The 21,338-nt window shown below is 40.5% G+C and overlaps 1 protein-coding gene across 5 annotated transcripts in view; it reads right to left on the bottom strand.

Annotated features, from left to right (window-relative positions):
* Window positions 1-21,338, bottom strand: part of LOC146612973 (nuclear receptor coactivator 2-like) — a 52,356-nt gene that overhangs the window by 14,759 nt on the left and 16,259 nt on the right. For all 5 annotated transcript variants that reach the window (XM_085377021.1, XM_085377025.1, XM_085377024.1 and 2 more), the window contains 8 exons: window positions 11,023-11,133; window positions 10,242-10,414; window positions 6,029-6,132; window positions 3,278-3,455; window positions 2,798-2,980; window positions 1,609-1,710; window positions 1,065-1,205; window positions 299-446 (listed from right to left, as the gene is read on the bottom strand). In XM_085377021.1, the coding sequence (XP_085233147.1) occupies window positions 299-446; window positions 1,065-1,205; window positions 1,609-1,710; window positions 2,798-2,980; window positions 3,278-3,455; window positions 6,029-6,132; window positions 10,242-10,414; window positions 11,023-11,114 (1,121 nt within the window). In that variant the 5' untranslated portion in view covers window positions 11,115-11,133. The remainder of the gene's footprint in view (window positions 1-298; window positions 447-1,064; window positions 1,206-1,608; window positions 1,711-2,797; window positions 2,981-3,277; window positions 3,456-6,028; window positions 6,133-10,241; window positions 10,415-11,022; window positions 11,134-21,338) is intronic.

Here is a 21,338-nt window from a genome sequence, read left to right as displayed (position 1 = left end):
TGTGTGACATAATTGTCACTTGTTCTGACCATATATTTTTACAATTGGTTGTAGTTACACATTTACTACAACTTGTCAATGTTTTTTTGTTGGAATTAGAACAAGATAAACCTTAGCGCTAAACCTTACATTGATTGTCTTAAATCTAAAAGAAATATTTCATGGCAAGAAACTCAAAATCTTTTGTGTGAAAAATGCAACATATCTTCTTTTCCGCAAACAAAAATAATTTAATGAAACATAAAGGGCACTGGGTCTCGTGTAGTGAACACAAAGGAAAAGAAAGAGTGAGTGGTACCTCTGCAGGACATGGAGGGACATGTATAGCTGTGGTTCATTTGTTGCTGAAGATCGGACCAGTTTGCTCTTAGTGTGCGCTGAGACGATGGTGCCGTCAGCCAGGGAGAATCGGTAAAGAGGGCTGAGCGCATGGCTGTTTCTCAACACTGGAAGGGAACCAACAAAAAAAAAAAATCAGGTTTCATCATTATATGAATGATAAATACTGAGTATAACTGGTAGAGGGAAATAATTTCTGGTAGCAGAGGTAACAAAAAAAATACAGAAAAGCGTAGCTGTTGTGGAGTGGCGGTGCAGTGGTTAGTAGAATTACCAAAAAAAGTCCTGGGTTCAAATCCAGACTGGGGCCTTTTTGTGTTGTTATTTGTGTGTCTGAAGACGTGCATGGGTCAGGCTATTTGGCGATTCCAAATTGTAGGTGTGAGTGTTAATGGTTGTCTATCTGTATGTTTAGTCCTGTGACTAATCCTGCTGGCAGTTTAAAGCACCACTGCAACCCAAAATTGGATAAGTACAAATAGACCAATAGTTATCATTGTTGGATATTTATGATAATAAAATGTACCTTTGGCAGAAAATGTTATTTCCTAAGATTTAAACACAGACAACTCAAACTTTCTATTAAGTAAAATGAACATGTCCTTGCTTAAAATGACTAATTTATGAACTATGAAGACCATTTTCCGTTGCTTATCCCCACTTACAACCTGGAGCTGTATAAGTGGAAGGAAGCAGATGGATGAATGTGAAGAAAACTGTTTTACCCTCTTGATGGTGCTTTTTGGCGAAGGACATTTCCCCTTCATTCTGCAGGTGGAACCTCTGAATGCACCGTCGAACCAGGTCCTCCCAGCCTGGCTTCATGGATGCCCGCAGCTGACTAGTATCCAGTGACGTGATCTTACCTGAATCGGTAAAATATGACATTGATATTTGCAGATTACTAGTCATGTTTTAGAATATGCATCAAAATACATATAGACCCAAAGATGGAACCGCAACATCTGTGGATTTCACAGATGCAGCCAAAATATTCTGTCTGCTCTTATTTTCTTCCAATAGAAATTATTTCATCATTTGCTACCTAAAATTTGCTTTTAGAAGCTATCAAAATTTTTGGTGGTGGTCAGATTCCACACCAGCACAGCAATGGTGAAAGCCATGTCTTTGAGTAGGACAGTAGCATCATTTCCAGGCTGACTTGAAGCTGTTTCAGATACTAACAACATATTCTTATTGTATTTTATGCTGGCAAGCTACCACAGATCATACAGCATATTAACCCAGGACCTAGCCCTGCGGATGTACCTTGAAGATCCTGGCGTGTGGTGAAGCTCTCATACGTGGGCATCACAGGTCTCTCTTTGACAGGGGCTCTTCTTGCCACACAGATGAGACATGACTGGAAATCTGCAAAATTGAAAAATAAACAGGTTACATTATAGAATAAGTCCTGCTTCTAATGCAACAGGGACTGCGAATGAAAGGCTCTTATAGCTTTAGTAACCTTCGATAGTGAAGCACCGCAAAATATAATGTAGTCAATACAGCGTCGGTGAATGTGTGAAAAACTGAATGTTATAAACATCTAAAAACTGGAATGTGTTAAACTGTACAGGTGTATGTAATAGTGTGACTCCCAGGTGTATCTTCATCCCCTCGGCTGGGGCATCATACCTCCTACCCACATCATTCTACCAGCCTAGATCGAATACTAAAGCAGCTTCAGCTTTACTCTCAGCAGTTTTGTTAACCCTGTCTGTTCCACAACCTTAACATCAAACACACCCACAGCTTCACCTCAGCACTGAAATCAAACAGGACAACTGTGACCTCACCCCCGACATTGATGTCAGCACTAGTCTCAGTCAGAGTCAATCTACACATCAACCTAAATCTCAACCTGCAGCCTTCACTCCGTCCACCAGATATCCTCCTCTTGACGTGGGAGACACTGGCACAATATCTGGTTGTCAGACATCTAAAATTAGATTGGCAGACAGATTCTTTTCCCTAATGTGCATGTGTGTGTGATTAGATTAGATGGGAAGATGACAAAGTGCCACACACTAATTAGTCTCTTCCAGTGGATGGGAGGGAAAATAGAGAGAAGTGATGATGGAAGGAGGACAGGACACAAGAGACTGGGAGACCCAGGATGGTAAGAGTGATAGGAAAGTGACAGAAAGTCGTCAAGACACAGACTGGGTGGTGGAGAAAAAAAAAAAGGAAATGACAGTGTAAAAGAAGTGCACACAAGTGAAAGGGCCAAAGTCACTCTACTACATGGTGAGAAATAACAAAAAACGGGACCAAATCAGCAGAGACAGAAGAAGACATAAAGACGGGGACTGCAAATAGGAAGCGAGGAATAAAGGCATGACAGAGTGAAGATGGAAAATGAGCGGGTGAATCTGAGAAAATAAAAGAAGAAAAATAAAAGGACAGAAAAGAGTGACAAAAAACACAAGTATACTGGCATAAGGAGAGACAATACCTTCCCCCTCTTCTCTGATTGACTTGGGTTCAGAGACAGCAAAACACTGCATGGTCTCATACTTCTGCTGCGCCGCCTCCTGCTGATCCGAGGTCAGCCGGGCTTCACCGTCAGCATGAGGGTTGATCAACATGCGACAGTTAAAGGTGTGGCTGTTCCTGTTGGACGAATCGCGATGATTGACTGAGAGACAGGGAGAGATGCCAAAACAAAGAGGAGACATCGTGAGCATGTTAAATTTCCAACATAAACACTGCAGCATCAAACAAATTCGATATAAGATAAAAAAGCTACAAGAAAAGCTCATTTCACAAAACAGTAAATGCTCCCAACAGTAAGCTACTAGCCACAACCCATTACAAAACATGAAAAATGATCTAAACCAATCACTTTTTCTGCTTTCTATCAACATGGCCGAGTTGTAAGATAAAAAGAAAGTGAAGATTCTCTCAGTGCTGCCAAAGTCAATAACTTTCTCACCCAGGCTCTTGGGCAGGAGGTTCTTGATGAACTCGGTGTGATCTCCAACATGCAGCACGCTGTAGACGCTGGTGTTCATCAGCTCCTCCTGCTGGTAGCGCAAATACTGGCTGACATTCTCCGACACAAACACTATGTTGCCTTCCATGTTGACAACAAAGAAGAAGCCGTCCAGGGCCTGAAGGTGGATGTGAAGACAGGATGAAAGAGAGAGAATAGAGAGCCAACAGAAAACATGAAGGGGAAGAAAGGGAAAATGGGAAGAAGACAAATTGGGAGAGACTCACGTTACTCAGTTAAAGTTTAGATGGATATCTACTACAAATAAATGCTAATATTCTCAAATACCGAGCATGATTCGAGGCACCACAGCACATCCCAGTGACCGCCGTGTGATTTTCTGTGTATTTTTTCTTTCATTTTCCACCTTAATGCACAGACTGTGATTTTTTTCCTTTAGCACACCCATGTTTACACAAAGGTATCCTGACACCGGTGCAGAATAGAATATAATGGAAAAAAGATGTTGCTTGAATTCTGTTTATCTTACAGACTCCAGGCCGACACCTCGGTGCGCGTTGCTGCTGGTGAACGCTATATATAGCCTGTGTGTATGTGTGGTCAGGCTCCGCTCCTCCTTTTCTAATCTGGCTTTTCACAAAGGTATTTATACCTCACCGGGTCCCATGTTATACGTTGCCACATACCCGTGCATACACACACTCACACTCAAGTAGGTTGGATGACTGCATTAGAGTTTGTCACAGAAACTCTTATCACTCTGTGTCGCTGCAGGAAGATGCTCTAAATTGTCAACATACATGAAATATTTGCAGCCATAATGAGGTCAGATCTCCTTTTTTAGCATTTGCATTTTTGCCCTATTTCAACTGCTGTGACGATAGCATCAGAAACCAGTGAGAAGCTCTCATAATCATTGTCACAGTACATAAATTTATGAAGCACTAGATTAGTGAATTGAAACTATTCACTTGTCCTCAGTTTTGGCAGCAGCAGCAAAAGCAGTAATCCTTTTTGGTTTTACCATCGTGCCTACAAATACAGTGGGGCAAAAAAGTATTTAGTCAGCCACCGATTGTGCAAGTTCCCCCACTTAAAATGATGACAGAGGTCAGTAATTTGCACCAGAGGTACACTTCAACTGTGAGAGACAGAATGTGAAAAAAAAATCCATGAATTCACATGGTAGGATTTGTAAAGAATTTATTCGTAAATTAGGGTGGAAAATAAGTATTTGGTCACCTCAAACATGGAAAATCTCTGGCTCTCACAGACCTGTAACGTCTTCTGTAAGAAGCTTTTTTGTCCCCCACTTGTTACCTGTATGAATGGCACCTGTTTGAACTCATCATCTGTATAAAAGACACCTGTCCACAGCCTCAAACAGTCAGACTCCAAACTCCGCCATGGCCAAGACCAAAGAGCTTTCGAAGGACACCAGGAAAAGTATTGTAGACCTGCACCAGACTGGGAAGACTGAATCTACAACAGGCAAGCAGCTTGGTGTGAAAAAATCAACTTCGGGAGCAATCATCAGAAAATGGAAGACATACAAGACCACTGATAATCTCCCACGATCTGGGGCTCCACGCAAGATCTCATCCCGTGGGGTCAAAATGATCATGAGAATGGTGAGCAAAGATCCCAGAACCACACGGGGGGACCTGGTGAATGACCTGCAGAGAGCTGGGACCAAAGTAACAAAGGTCACCATCAGTAACACACTACAACGGCAGGGAATCAAATCCCGCAGTGCCAGACGTGTTCCGCTGCTGAAGCCAGTGCATGTCCAGGCCCGTCTGAAGTTTGCCAGAGAGCACATGGATGATACAGCAGAGGATTGGGAGAATGTCATGTGGTCAGATGAAACCAAAGTAGAACTTTTTGGTATAAACTCAACTCGTCGTGTTTGGAGGAAGAAGAATACTGAGTTGCATCCCAAGAACACCATACCTACTGTGAAGCATGGGGGTGGAAACATCATGCTATGGGGCTGTTTTTCTGCCAAGGGGACAGGACGACTGATCCGTGTTAAGGACAGAATGAATGGGGCCATGTATCGTGATATTTTGAGCCAAAACCTCCTTCCATCAGTGAGAACTTTGAAGATGAAACGAGGCTGGGTCTTCCAACATGACAATGATCCAAAACACACCGCCCGGGCAACAAAGGAGTGGCTCCGTAAGAAGCATTTGAAAGTCCTGGAGTGGCCTAGCCAGTCTCCAGACCTCAACCCCATAGAAAATCTGTGGCGGGAGTTGAAAGTCCGTGTTGCTCGGCGACAGCCCCAAAACATCACTGCTCTCGAGAAGATCTGCATGGAGGAATGGGCCAAAATACCAGCTACTGTGTGTGCAAACCTGGTAAGGACCTATAGTAAACGTTTGACCTCTGTTATTGCCAACAAAGGTTATGTTACAAAGTATTGAGTTGTATTTTTGTTATTGACCAAATACTTATTTTCCACCCTGATTTACGAATAAATTCTTTACAAATCCTACCATGTGGATTCATGGATTTTTTTTTCACATTCTGTCTCTCACAGTTGAAGTGTACCTCTGGTGCAAATTACTGACCTCTGTCATCATTTTAAGTGGGGGAACTTGCACAATCGGTGGCTGACTAAATACTTTTTTGCCCCACTGTAGCTTGTTTTGATTATTACTGATATGACTGTCATTTTTTCCCCCAACACATGTATTGTAGCCACAAACTGTTGGTTGAACCCACCTCCAGCATCATGGGCCCAAGAGTGTCTTTATCAATAACACCTTGGCCTGTGGACGAGACGTCTGCTTGCTGCACCTCCTCTGCATCGGCCACCGGAGCCTTTTCTGTAACAGACATGACAAAATTTCATCTCCGAGTCAAGAAAGATCTTCTTGTTCAATGGTTTCAACGCAAGGCTGTAACGACTTGAGATTTGCACTCCTCGATGTTACTGTGGGCAAAAAATCCGTAGAAAATCATAGTTATCTTCAGTATACACTTACTGTGACACACCTAATCAATATTAAAAGTATTGATAAGGTAATAACAATAATAAAAATAGCCTACATTCCTTTACCATCCAACAGGGAACAGATCAAGAAAAAAACTGCACGAAACATTTGAAGTTATTTAATGAAGGCATGACTCATTGATGATGGAGCATGTCAGCAGCATCAAAAGGAAAGCTTGTTTCCAATGAACCAGCTCACTGTATGTGTATCAGAGAAATATGCTCATTTTCTTGGAAAACTATCTTGTCAGACCGAAGCTTTCACTGTAGCTCTCCCTCTTAGTGGGTATTTTATTTTCACAGAAAACACTGACAGTATTGTTTTTGTGATGATGAAGCCTTCAGGCAAACACACACCCACTCAGAGACTGTTTTTTTATGTACACCAAGACCTTTCACACATTACATTCTTTGGCTAGTCCTTACTCTAACCTTGTGCTTATATAAACTCTAAACCAATCTTCCAGCAGCACGATCCTGTGTAGGTTTCAGTGGTGGGGATGTCGCGGGCAGCAGGTATCACTACTCTAATGCCTTCTACATTTTACACTTTCGTAGCCATACTAGAGGCCAGTCTCCACTCTCCTCCCTGGTTGTACCACTGGACTGTTAAGCCTCCCATGGCCCCATTAGACCACATAGCTGACATTCCTGTTGTGGGACCGGAGCTGTACAGAGTCATCAGCCTTAAACCCTGTCACAGAGAGCCTGGGGTGGCTCTGCAGTGCACGTTGGAGGGTATTACAATAATACTCAGCATTTTTTTTTAAATCAATAAATATGTTACACTCCAGTTGACACGATCAATTTATGCACTCAGGTTTGGACCCCAAAGCCCCAATTTGCACGAAGAAGCAAAAGAGTTATTCTGCATACCACTGCCTATAAATTAAGCTTACATAATCAAAATAACTTTCAAGCTAAACATCACAGCAAAAACACTCAATACTAGCAGTCAAACTTGCATATTAACAGCTGTGTACTATACATAATGCAGTATGCAGTATTGACGAACGCACAGCTCATTAGATCTAAACAGCTTTATTCAAGCCAACACCTTAAGCAGCAGTTTGAATAATGAGACAACTTCAGCTAAACAAAGCAGGGTGGGGAAAAATCCATCTCCCATCAAGTGGGTGAGATTCCATTTTTCTAAATGAATATAAAATGTCTAATATATGGTTATATACGTTTTACATTAAACAAAGCAGGCTGCAAAAATGTGTCAGAATAGAAAAGAACAGTTTTCTTTATGGATTTGAGTGAGAACCAAGGACACGGCACACTCATATGGTAGTGCACGCTCACTACACAAATACTCATCATCTAGAATTTTACCCTGCAGTAAGTGTAAATATGAGCTGTGAGCCAAAGAGCATAAACACACACCTTGTCGCCTGACTATCATGAATGGGTACGTACAATGCTATTTTCTCACCTGTTTGTTTCTGTGAGCTTTCCATCAGGTGACATGTGACATGTTTTTTTGTCTGAATTCATAACTTTTGTGTGAAATCGACCTCAGCAGGTCAAAAAGATGCAGACAATAGTGGCTCTCTGAAGTTGACCAGGCAGCTGTGTGTATTATCTGTTTGTATGTGTGTGTGCGTGTGTGTGCTTATTCAGCTGTTGTTTTCAAATGCAAACTGCGCCATGACACATGGACACCAAGTGGCTGACCACAGGAACTAAAAGAGAAGGGGGGCCATGAGAAAATGAGTGATGAAGCCAGCAAAGATAAGAGATAAAGATATGGGCAAGAGAGACAAATGGAAGTACAGAGATAAGACAGAGGCTGTGTAGGAGACATGAAAGATACAACAGGTTAACAGAAAGAGGAAAGGAAAATATAGAAAATAACAGAAGAATAAAAGAGTGTATAAAACAAGACAAACAAAGAAGAAAGAAGAAAATACAAGGAAGAAAAAAGGATAAAAAAGAACAGAAATGAAAGGACAAACACATGAAAAAGAAGATAAAAGGATGAGGAAAAAGAGTGGGTAAAGCAAGCTCGGGAGGGAAAGAAAAGAGGAGAAAGACGAGGATAAGGAAGGATAAAATTACATCAAGGTTGAAAGAGTGAATAAACAAAAGGGAGAAAAGAAGAGAAGAAAAACATGAAGAAAATGACTGAAAGGAATTAAAGTAGACTGAGGAAGGGTAAAAAAGGAGATAAGGACATAAAAGAATTAAAAAGGAAAGGAAAGGAAAGCAAAGGAAAAGAAAGAACCTGGTAGGATGAAGAAATGAGGGAAGAAGTGATGATGAAAAATGTGGCGTTAAAGTGAAATGACACTGTAAAAAGGGGGACTCGTGTTTTAAAAAAGCAACGGGTGAAGACTGAGATGTGGTGAGAAAAGTTGGGAGATAAAGGAAGAGGGCTAAAGGGAAGACGTGCAGGAGCTGAGGAAATCGTGAGACTGTGATGAAGGCAGGTCTGCCCGCTTTCCTCTGAAGACTCACATCATGTTGGTCAGTGTTACATAACAGCCCTGCCTCTGTCTGTCTGTCTCACCATCATCACACACACACATTGTCATTATTGAGTCTGTGTTTACACTCACATTTCCTCTCTCCGCATCGGTCTGTCGAGTCTACTGCAGGTCCTAGAAGATGGGGACTTACATGCAGGACGGAGCCAGAGTTTTTGTTTTTCAAGACTTAGGTGTTAAAGTTATGCTAAAAGACAGTTTTGTGCTGACAGTTGTCATTAGTGTGGTTTCCTTTTGTACAGTTAAACACGTAAGAAGAGCAGAAAGCCATTTCAATAATTACATGTTCAGTTTATGTGCTTGCAGCACTTAAGTTGTTACAGACTTAATATTATTTATGCTTCTTCACTTCCAATGTCAACGCTTTCCTCAGGCAATTGTTCCATGTTTGTGACTGTGAAAACATGAATAGACTCTCTTTGATTATGAAACTGTCATCTGAGAGTTTGATCTTCCTTGAACTTCCTGCTTTCGTTAGAAGGTGAAATTTTCTCAACTTATCTGGACTCATTAAAATAGATTGCTGAACAGATTCTCTCTTAGGCACTTCCAGGCACTGGTTTTCACCAAAAGGAGTAGTTGTTATTCTTAAAACATTTATTATTACACTTGTATAATACAATTTCTGCTAACATGGTCTTTTTCATAACTGTCCTCATCATATTCTTCTTCAGGGCTTCTATCAGTAGTCTCTAAAGTAACTCCTACCAAGTCAGGGAGTTTTTTTGGGGATGTTAGGAGTTCGTTTTTTTTAATGTGTATAAACTGGAGTCGTAATTAAGGCAGATGAAACTATTCAGCACGTGTGCGAGTTAACTTTGAGGTTAACTGTGATTTGGTACTTTTCTTCACAACAGGAACATCTTTTGCTAGAAATTCTCCATCGATTGTAGTGTTGTACTTACTTTGGAGATATTGTGACTTTTTGTAAATTTCTGTAATTGTAAAACTGGTTAACGACCAAAAAGATAAAAACGGAAATGCTGACAAGTCAAAAAACGAGTGTGTGGCTTTGCTTGCCCTTGTTAATGAGCTGTTCATCATGACTCAGCTAGCTATCGGCTTTTCTTGCCTTCAGTCATTAATTATAAATGCTAGCAGGCTGGCTTTAGGGATAAACTGTCTATCTGACAGTGGCACTGCCATCTTGACCACCACTGAATGGAACTGTCACAGGAGGATAGATTCTAATGGCTTTGGTAATGGCCAGACTTTCCCCCAGCTCCACCAGCAGTTAGTTTTGACTATTTGACTGTTGTTTGTAATTACGTTGGGGGATCCCCTGCCTTTTCCTCTTATTTGTAAATGTACATTTGAGAAGTTTTACGGACAAACACCCTGAACGCTGGCAAATCAAAAACATCTGGGTGTCTTTGGTTTTCCAAGCACAAGTGCCAAAGCACATTTATTAACATTTAGTTATTATTATTACACAAGAGCATATCCTCACCCTGCTCCTTGATCTGCCTGATCTGCTTCACCGTCTCCTTGAGGATGGCACATTTGTCCGGCTTGACGTTAAGGTCGTCCATGTCGTTGATGTTGGCAAAGATCAGCTCTGCCAGTTCCTCGATGTACTTGTTTTCCTGCTCCCGGTTTCTCCTCTCAGTGCTCCTCTTAGGGCTGGAGGATAAGGAGGGAAATGACGACATCATTGAAAGAAATTAATGAAGTCAAAACCACAATAACTGCAACGGTGCTGCGCTGTATGATAATATAGCTGTGATATAACAGCCGAGGACTTTGCTGCACCGTGCAGTAATCTTACACTGAGTTTCCAAAAATGTTTCTACATATCCGAGAGTTACTCGCGTGCTCTCCATACTGACTACTTCTCTTTTCGGAGACAAAGAGACACTTAGTAAAATTAAGTTCTTAACCTCCGACGCAACATCAGTGTGTCCTCATTATAGTCTGCAGCGTACCATCAAACAACAGTTCATTCAGTCAACTTGTGGTATCCAAAGATGCTGCAGCAGCATTTTTCTATAGTGACCCACATTAATCACTCCCTTTTCTTCTTAATGAGCCATAAACTATCATGCCATTTATAACTACTTACTTATTTATTTAATAATGTGTCAAAAATCTAACCAACCAAAATGAGGAGCTATATAATTAATAATCAAGTGTTCTATAAGGAAGTAATAAGGCTTTAGTTCTGATTAATTGTTATTGTCATTTATGTATTACAGTGTATCATGAGGCTGTGTGGTGGATAAAGGTTTTACCTGGGCCCCAGGAGGTCTGACTGACAGTCCTTCCTCTTCAGAGAGTCTCCCCCTCTGGGGGGCTCTGGGGTGTCCCCCCTCCCACTACTCATCTTCAGCAGATATCAGCACCTGGAGGCAGAAAAGCAAACCCGTGCAGATTGTAGTTAGAGTTTGGTGTTTAGCGTGCTTATTGTTACATATAAAATTGGTAAATAATGCGTACATATAGCCCTCTGGAGTGTACAGGTGGATGCTGGGGTTATTGAGGAATTGAAGAAGACTGGGATGAGAATTTAGACCGAGTATGCTCTCCATATGACACGAGGAATGTGAGACACGTTATGAGTGCATGTAGTGGTGCAGATGGAGCTGCCTGCCTGGAGAACTGTGGCTTGAAGGCTTAACTTCATTTAAAATCACCATAAAATAAAACATAAGTTACATGTTTTGGCATAAACAGCAACTATCAAATATAAAGGTACAACAGTATAATAACCACGGACTTGTTTAAGCAATACAAAGGTAGATCAGTTACTGGAGCTGCCTGTCATAATATTTAAATTCTCACAGCAAGAGTACAAGCCTGAAAACTATAGAGTCCTTTGGACATTTATGTGTTCATGATTTCAAACGTATCCAAAGTGTTTACAGTAAATCTCAATAAACAAAGACATAACCTCGATGCGCCAGATTGAAGCAGCACAAGTGCAGCTGAACACCGTGGACACTAAATCCTTAAAAACTGACGGTGAAGAGTGCTCGTCTCACTCCTTGATGAACTTCACTTCATTATTTATAGGCAAAAGTTAATGCGCTGAAGATGTACACACACTGCATTTTGTATAATGAGGGAGTGCGCTCGTGACTCCCGAACACAATGTGCTATTGTAAAGTGCCCGCAGGCAATGTGGGAGGCCCAGTGGGAATACAGTAGGTGTCAATAATTACTTCAGTTAGAAACAGCTAATTCATGTAGGCATTCACTGTTCTTACATGAACATTTATGGTGTTTGAGTCAAAGGCATTCAGTAGCAGTCATAATGACGACAGCCAAGTTGTTTAAAGAATATTTTTGTCATCTTGAAAGAATTGGGTAAGACCGAAAAGAAGCAAAGTATAGACAGGTGGAAAGGCATTTAAATTAAACACTTCTTGGCAGGGAAAGTTACACCATATGGTCACCTCATGTGGCTAGACCTACAAAACACTGCTTACAAAACCCTTGTTGGTCTAACATGGTCAACTCTCTGATTTCTCCCTCAGTTTTACTTTAAATTACTCAAATTGCAGATGTGTGTTATGGTAGCTGTTTGGCGCTTAGTTCTGTTTTCCAAGAAACGGTTAAAAATTGCTTCAGGTTCAGGCCTTTCAAAGGACTGGCGTGTCCTTTTTTGTTAATATAACACAGGTTTGGAGTTGAGGTAATAAAAAGGACATACTGATTACAAATTGACAGAATAGATGTGACAAACATCTGTTATCTTTAACAATCATTTGCAGATGAGACAGACTCCAACAGTTACAAGCAGGAGCAGAGGCAGTGTCTGTTAGGACAGTCGGGCTTTAAGGCCTTTCAACGGGCCAGCCCATCACCTGACTATTACATAACAGGCCGTCAGAGGGGCTGATACTGTGCAGATAAAGGCAGGATAGAGGGATAAAGGAAAGAAAAACAGCAGGGAGGGAGATGGAGAGTAAAGAGAGACAAAAAGAAAGAAACCTATAAAGGAAGAAATAAATAAGGGCCTGCAGAAACATTTTCTCACACAGCCTTCAAGCTGGCAAGTGTAAGTGTTGCAGAATAATACAAGTGGAAATGTATGGGGTAACAGGAGGAAGAAAATAGGAGGAGGAGCATCTGCTGTTCTGAATTAGCAGGCTTGAGGAAGGAGGAAAATATATCCCTATTACACCAAGAGAGCAGAAAATTATCAATAATGTGATTTAAAAAAAAAAAAAGTAATTAAAAAAAAAAAATGAGACAGTCAGTTTTTGCCAAGTGGTGTCTTTGGCTGTGGATGTGGTGATAGTTCCCACAATGCAAAGAGAGCCCTTGTTAATGAGCTGTTATCATTGTGATTCAGCTAGCTATCAACTTTTCGTGCCATCAGCCAATTTTTAGAAAAGCTAGCAGGCTGGCTTTAGGAATAAAATGTCTGTCTGACAGTGGCACTGCCATCTTGACAACCACTGAATGAATTTGTCTCAAAAGGACTGATTATAATGACTTTGTTTATGGCCAGACTTTCCCTCCAGCTACACCAGCAGTTCCTTTGAACCGTTCAACTTCTGTTTTGTAATTACTTTGTAATTACTCTTCCATCTACTACTACCAACATGCTAGACTACATATAGCATTGTACCTGCTAAATATCAGTGTGCTAGCAATGTGACCATTCGACTGTCCTGTTATTAGGCTACAAGCACCACCAGAGCTGTGGATCCTTAGCCGTCCTATGATTTGTATAAATGTGGAGGAAGAAACACACATATACACTGCAAAGTTATTAAAAATAGAACGACATTAACGTCCCTACTGTAGGTTACATGATGACACTTAATGGTGGGTGATGGTTGCTGATTGATGACTAGAATATAATTAAAAGAGCAGGTCCACGTGAAATACAGAAGATTTCAGCAGTGATGAGGGTCATGGTGAGAGACAAACATCTCTGTCCACTTGGCCACCGTAATTACCCTTTCTAATGCCTTCCCATACACAGGCATTAGACTGAGAACACGCGTCATGTCTGGTAGCCAGTAAGTTAAAAATATAACTTAGACTACTTTTTTTGGTCAGGTCAACCATGAGAAAGCAAACAGTCTAATAAACAAAACAGGAATTTGAAATTTTGTGCTGCCTTCTGAGTCAAAGCAGCTTTTTGATATCTTTTCTGAACATGAAGCAGTTCAAAGAAAATCTATTACCCATTTTGGCTCCTGCTGACTTACATCATTAAATTATTGAATTGGGGGTCAACAACTTTGTTTTTTTTTTGCTTTCGTTGCATCTGTCGTTTGATGGAAGATAGTTTATTAGCTCTCTATAGTATCAATGGCATCTTTGTTCCCTTTTCAGCGTTATAGGTCTTCATTTTCAACTCACTTTCATTTATATAAAGCCAAATTACAATAGTCACCTCAAAAAACCCACCAATCAGATCACCCCCTATTAGCCAGCACTTGGCGACAGTGGGAGGGGGAAGGAAGAACTCCCTTTTAACAGGGAGAACCTGCAGCAGAACCAGGCTCTGGGAGTGGCAGACATCTGCCATGGCCAGATGGAACCAGAGATTAATAATACCTGATGAATAAATACTCTGTGGTTTATAAACTCAGAGTGAAAAAAGGTGAGCGAAGCAGAAACACACAGTGCATCATGGGAAGCCCCCAGGAGCCCAGGCCTATTGCAGAAAACCTAAGGGAAGATTCCAGGTGACGTGATCTAGCCCTAACTACAAAAAAGGATAGTTTTAAGTCTAATCTTAAAAGAAGTGAGGGTGAGGCTGGTTCCACAGAAGAATGGCCCAAAAGCTGAAGGTACTGCCTCCCACTTTACTTTTAAATATCCCACAAGTAAGCCAACAGTCGTAGAACAAAGTGCTCTACTGGGAAGGTGCGGTAACATGAGGTCTTTAGGATAAGATGGGGCCTAAAAATTCAAGACCTTGTATGTGAGGAGAAGGATTTTAAGTTTCTAAATTTGACTCTAGATTTAACAGGGAGCCAGTGTAGAGGAGCTCATATGGGAAAACGTTTATACTTTCTAGTTCCTGTCAGTACTCAGCAGCTGATTTAAAGTTAGCAAAATATGTTTGCAAAGCTAACACAAATTGATGCCAAGTTGATCAACTCTCACGTGGCATATGCAAATGAACAGAAAGTCATTTGACAATACCCACTTCTTTCCTAATAGTGTAATCAGCATCCTAATAAACAAGGAAATTACAACGTGTGAGTTAATTACTTGATTGTCAATCATTGCTGGAGATATTTAAATTTAAACATCAAGTACCAAAACTAACCTTCCACCCTCGAGCTGTGCAAGACATCCATTTACTTGGATTAAGTAGGAAAAAAAGGAAACACCTCTCTAAAAGTTAATTAAACAAAGGTTAGCGACGTCAAGTGTGATGTTAGTTTCAAAACAAAGAGTCTTATTATGTTCAGCGGACGGTGAAGTTAACGTTATCATCACGAGAGTCCAGCACGCTAACCTCAAAAGTTGATGAAAGCCTCGCTTAAAGATTCAGTCAATCAGAGAAAGGTACACACACACACACACACACGCACGCACGCACGCACGCACGCACACACACGCACGCACACACAAAGTCACTTTACTCCTCACAATCAGCTTCACTAAAATACTTCAATCAATGTCTGAAGTACATACACATGTCCAAATCCACAAGAACATCCATGAGACATGTGGCATAAAAACACAGAAAGACACACACACACAAACACACACGTGCACACAATGAATTAACACTAATGTAGCCTGCGACAAAAGCCTTTACCCCGCTCAGCCCGATACTAATGCAATCAGAGGAGCCAAGAGCTTCGCAAAGTGAAGCCATTTAAAAACAATTTGAGAAGCAGAGAAGAGCCAGGGCCAGAGGGTCAAACCAGCCATTAAGAAATTAAAGCTGAGGATTGATCACTGCCTGCTTAAGTGGACCCTGTCTCCAGTAGAAACCACGGCTCCTCAGTTTCTTTGTTTTCAGTTTGTGGGGATGGGGGTTACAGAGGTGAGTGCAGGGTGAAGCTTTCACTTATGTGTTTTTGTTGTTTACTTCCCTTACTTATTTTTAAAGAAGAGGAAACGGACACATCTGTAGTCTCTGTTTAGTTTGAACAAAACACTGGGTTTAAATCTCTATGTCTGCAATCAGATGAGTGGATCAGGGGCATTATCATTTAGTTAATACAAACTACCTTTGCGGCCTTCAGCTTTCCAGGAATTTCCCCATAATTCCCACTGTGCAACAGAGGTATAGAGCATGTAGGTATTGGATTGCAACCACATGGAAATCAGGTGGGAAGAAAAAAAGATGAGCGATAGCACACCCGACTCCCATTTAGAAGTAAACAAAAATAGCACACTGAGTAAAAACCTCTGGAAAATCTGTTACTACTGTAAATTAGAGATAATTACAAGACCTGTTGTTCAGCAGGGAATGGCTGGGAAGTCAGGAGGATGCCACAATCACCATATGCATGACAGACCTACTCTGACCAAATGATAGTTGTCATGGAAGTAAAACGCACTACGGATTGTTATTAAGGTAATGAGTCATCCCCAGGCTTTAGTGTGCAGACTAATTGAGGTTTTCAGCGTGTAACAAAAAAAAAAGAAAAAATAACAACGACCACGCAGTCTTATGCAATGACTGACAGCACAAAATTAAAGCTAATGTGGTTTTTTGTTTGTTTTTTTGCAGGAATAGTGGAAAACCTGCATGTTTATTCTTAATGTCCTAATACATTTACTGTGCAAATGTCAGAGTTTTTATCCCCAGAAATTAATTGAGTCCGTCAGTTAATGTTACGCACAATTTAGCTCGCCGTGGGTGGCTGCTCTATTGAAGCTCCTCCTGGAGATCTTTGCATTTTGTGAAAAGGTTTTACATCTTACTATAATGATCATAAAGTATGCATGCATCACTCCTCCCAGACACATTAATCCATCCGGATTCAATTCATTTCATGTATAAAGCGCCAAAACACAAAAAGAGTCACCTCAAGGATGAATAATTAACATATATATGTGTAATTTCATACATTTGCGAAGCATATAAGCATGGTAGGTAGTACTATTAGTAGTTATTATACTCTCTCTTATAGTACACCTTCAAAAAGGTTGATGACAAAGGATGATATTTAAGACTTTACACAAACCTTTGACCCTGAATCCTCCCTTAGTTACGCTGCAGTAGGTCTAGGGTGCTGGGGGCTTCCCATGATGCACCGAGTGTTTCTTTTTTACTCACGATATGTTTATTCACCACTCTGCATTTAATCATTAGTTATTATTCATCTCTGGCTCTCTTCCACAGCGTGTCTTCATCCTAACTTCCTCCCAACTGGTTGCAGCACATGGCCGCCCCTCCCTGAGCCTGGTTCTGCCGGAGGTTTCTTCCTGTTAAAAGGGTGTTTTTCCTTCCTACTGTCACCAAAGTGCTTGCTTAAAGGAGTCAAATGATTGTTGGGGTTTTCTCTGTTTTCTCTGTATTATTGTAGGGTCTTTACCTCACAATATAAAAATGCCTTGAGCCAATGTCTTCCTGATTTGGTGTTACATAAAACTGAATTTAATTTACTTTTTATTCCTTGCAGATCAATATTAAATTTTATTTTCAAACCTCTAGAAATGAAAAAAATAAATAAAACCGAATAATTATTTTTATGAATGCAACCTGTGAAGAGGAGTCACAGCTACAAATGCAGTACAGTCCACTATAATAGAAGACTAGTACTTCAGTGCCTTGTTTCCCTACTACTGCTAGTGCAAAAACAAAGAACAAAATGATAAAAATCAGGATCAATTTAGCAATCAGACACCAGTGGGCTTGACAGAGGTATTTGGTAGTAAGGACCCTCCTCCCTTTGGTGTCTGTAAACTGTTAAGGCTGTTGTCTAAAAGCCAGAAAACCCACAAACATAAAGTAGATTTAATACCCTGCTGTAGCTGGATTAAGAACACTGGCTTCTCCCACACTGAAAGGCCTGCGACATATGCACAGTGAGCGTGTTTGTGTATGTGGCTTTCTACGTGTTGGCGTGTCCACGTCAACAAGTCCAATCTCTTTATGTACATCTCGGCTGTTTGGTGCCACGGTGATGCTGAGCAGGTGACTCTATGGTTGGCTCTTCTCCAGTTACTGGTGACAATTTGTATTGTGCATATCTAGCTTTATTTCTCTGAGTAGCTACAATATTTGCTTTCAATAACTATTTAGTCATTTCAAGTAACCACTACCTTAAATGACCAAATAGCTTTTGATTTACTAGAAAGAGTCGCCACAAAGAGAAAGACAGCAGTGGATGAACTGGTACAGCTGCTTTCTTTTTTGACGCCTGAGGCTCGTTGGAGCCGAGTCAGCAAATATTCAAACAATATTAGACTTTCCAGTAGGCTGTTTAACTGAGCTAACACAAATCAGCACTAACACCAGTTACCAGTTAGACTACACATATGTGCCAAAAAGGATAGATTCTACAACACGGCTTAAGGATGATAACACACAGGTGCTCTGCTGAGCTTTGCAGATGCACACATACTGCTGCCACTTAGGGAAATGGCCATGATACATGGAATAACCGGTTATGTGGGCTATTCTTGTTCATGTTTGTTCTTTTGTTGGTCATTAGCTTTGCTGCATTGTAGTCTAAAGTCATAATATACAAAAATGTATTTGTAGTGTAATGAAACTAAATGTCAAAAACTATATAAACTGTCCATCTTTCTTGCTTGTTGCACCTTTGTGTGTTAAACTCTGTTGTCGTTCCTTTTCTTGCTCCACTAACCTCTCAGAAAAGAAGCATTTGAGAGCATAAGACCATATGAAAAAAAAACCCTAATGCGTGTCAACAAATAAGAAGAAAACAAACCTAATTAGATTGATGTTAAATTTCAGTCCAGTAATGATTAATGATTAAACAAACTCTGTTTTGTTTGTTTCCTCAACATAAATCATATGTGACATATGTATATTTGATACAGATGTCACACTAAGCCTTATTTAAGAAGAGCTTTTTTATTTCCTGCTTATATCAAGCCTTTCATCTTAATTGGATAGTCCATAGCATAGCTAACATTACGACACACATGGATATAGCTAAAGAGCTGTTCAAACAATTTAGGTCATAATACTATCCTACACCTCAATCAACATCCTGTTGGAAGACCAAACGAAATCATCCAACAGCATCGTCTTCACAGCTCCAACATGTCAGTAAATCTTTAGTTTAATTCAATAAATATGATCGTTTGTTGGTATAGCTAATTGACCTCTTGCAAAATATTTCCTCATGAAAGGGAACAAGAAATTGAAAAATTATGAAATTTTCTCTTTTGTTTTCTTTTTGTAATTCTTCTTTTTCTTCTTTTAACATCAAAAAATCTGTACATCAAAGATTTGAAATCCCAGAACAGATGTTGCACCTCAAGAACAAGAGGAAAAAACACTATGAAAGGCTTTGAGAGGGTTGCACAGTCTGACTTCCACTTCAGCTTTCACAGTGTTGTTTCTTTCCAGTGTATCCATTACGCCCATGCAAATTTGACACGAGTATACGTCTATCCCTACAGCCGGTTTTCCACCTGAACACACAGGAGTTTCTCAGCCAATCAAGCCCGTCAAACATTTGGTCACAGTTACCTCTCTTGCCACCTGGTTGCCCAGACCTTCTTTTATTGAAGTGTCAAAGTTTCCAAAGACTTTTTGACGCTGTTGTGTTGGAATGAAAAGCAAATGCCTTTCTGTGTGCTGAGAAGTGAGTCCCCGTAAAAACCAAGCTGTACAAACTGGCTCACTTCAACCAGCACTCCTTTTTTTTTGTCTAAATAATCACCCCCACCACCATAGCTCAGCCACCTTAGCTCAGTCTTCTTTCTGTTCCCCTTTTTTTTTTTTTTTTTGCCATCTTCAACGTCATCACATCAACTTGAGAAAAATCTTGTTGTTACTAATAGATTACAATTAGAATGATCCGATCAAATTTGAACTAGAGTTAAATAGCAAATTATCTGCACATCTCTGTCTCTATAATTCTCCCAAAGTTAGAAAAGGGAACAAGAGGCAAAACAAGCAGAAACTCAACTGTATTGACAGAAACCCAAGAAAATCAGCTGAGTGAAAGATGATCTGATGCAAGTGCCGTGCAGAAATGCCAGAGTAATTATCATAGCATCAAAATGGAGGGACATTAAAAATAATAACTCTAAATAAACTGTTCACAGATGGCTTGTTAGCTGGCTAGATAGCCAGCAGCTGCTCATTACTCGGCATGTGCAGCTTCATGTAATGTGAGAGCGTGATCGATTATAGACAGGAATCAATAACATTGAACATGCCTGCCTGGATGCTAACTCAATTGCGAGTGCATACACACGCATACGCACACACACACTAATGCACACTCACTAAAACACAAACAAAAACGCCATGCTTCTACATGGACAAACATGATGATAATCACACACACACACACACATACACACACAAAAGAGTTTCTGCTGTAAACACTGAAACTGAGCGGCTGCTTAACAGCACAGAACAAAAACATCGGGGCCGCCTCGGCACTGCAGTTTAGGAAAGACACCAAAGGAGAACTTATGTTCCTCTAATGTGCAGAATCATCCTACATGCATTAAAAACAAACACAAAACATAAAAGTGGTGCTTGTCGAGACACAGACGGAAATAAAGTGATTGTTTTATGTCATCATGAAATCTGGACTCCTAAATATGATTTCTGCCTCTTCTCAGCTCAAGTTTCAAGTTCACAGTACAGGGCCGGTGGTTTGAAACTCTTCTGAAAAGCCATTCAAAGCTCTTTTGATCTTTCAGTATACTGTAGTGTAATACTGCTTTGGTTGTACAGCACCTTTCATGCAACATGTGCGGCACTAAAAAAATGAGGATGCAGGTTTGATGAAAGAGCAAACAAGTAACGATAACAATTACACAACACACAAAGGCATTTTGTCATAACAGTTTGTGACAGGAGAAGCCCTGCTTTTAATGGGTGTTTAAATGTTTAAATCACTAATATCATCAAGTAGGATATTAGCTGAAAATGAGGGAGCATCTCCAGTTCTCATTTTTGGTGTGATTTTGGCTACCCAGCAGTAGAAAGGACACAAGGCAGTGGCTGGTCCTAAGCCTTTGAGCAAGGTGACTTTTAAAAGAATCAATTCTGAGAGATAAGGGAGCCAGTACAGTGTTCCCAGGTCTGGAGTGATGTGGTCCCTCTTCATTGTATAACATATGCAGAATTCAAGACAAACCTTACCACTTTTATCCAATTTAAACACTGTGCTAAACACTAAAATGCTGCTTTCTTTGCAGTTAGCAGTAAATCCCTTTTTATGACATGGGAAGACACCACAGCTCATATCAGACATGATTAGACGAATTCACCGGTGAGGTAGGCAACTTTAAAAAAGCCACACAAAGTGAAAGCAAAAACTCCTAGATAGAGATAGCAGAGGAGTTTCACGTTGTTCTACTGGCCCAGAGGTCAAACTCCACCTTCAGCTCCCTGAGTGACTTATCAGCAGAAGCAGCTAGTGTCTGTGTGAAAATTAACATGCAGTCACAGCCC

Source organism: Diplotaxodon limnothrissa, linkage group LG18 (genome assembly GCF_057381915.1).
Source record: "Diplotaxodon limnothrissa isolate DT_005_m linkage group LG18, D_limnothrissa_male_GT1.1, whole genome shotgun sequence".
Lineage (NCBI taxonomy): Eukaryota > Metazoa > Chordata > Actinopteri > Cichliformes > Cichlidae > Diplotaxodon > Diplotaxodon limnothrissa.
Note: the sequence above shows the minus strand (reverse complement) of the source record. Positions and strands in the feature narration are given on the sequence as shown.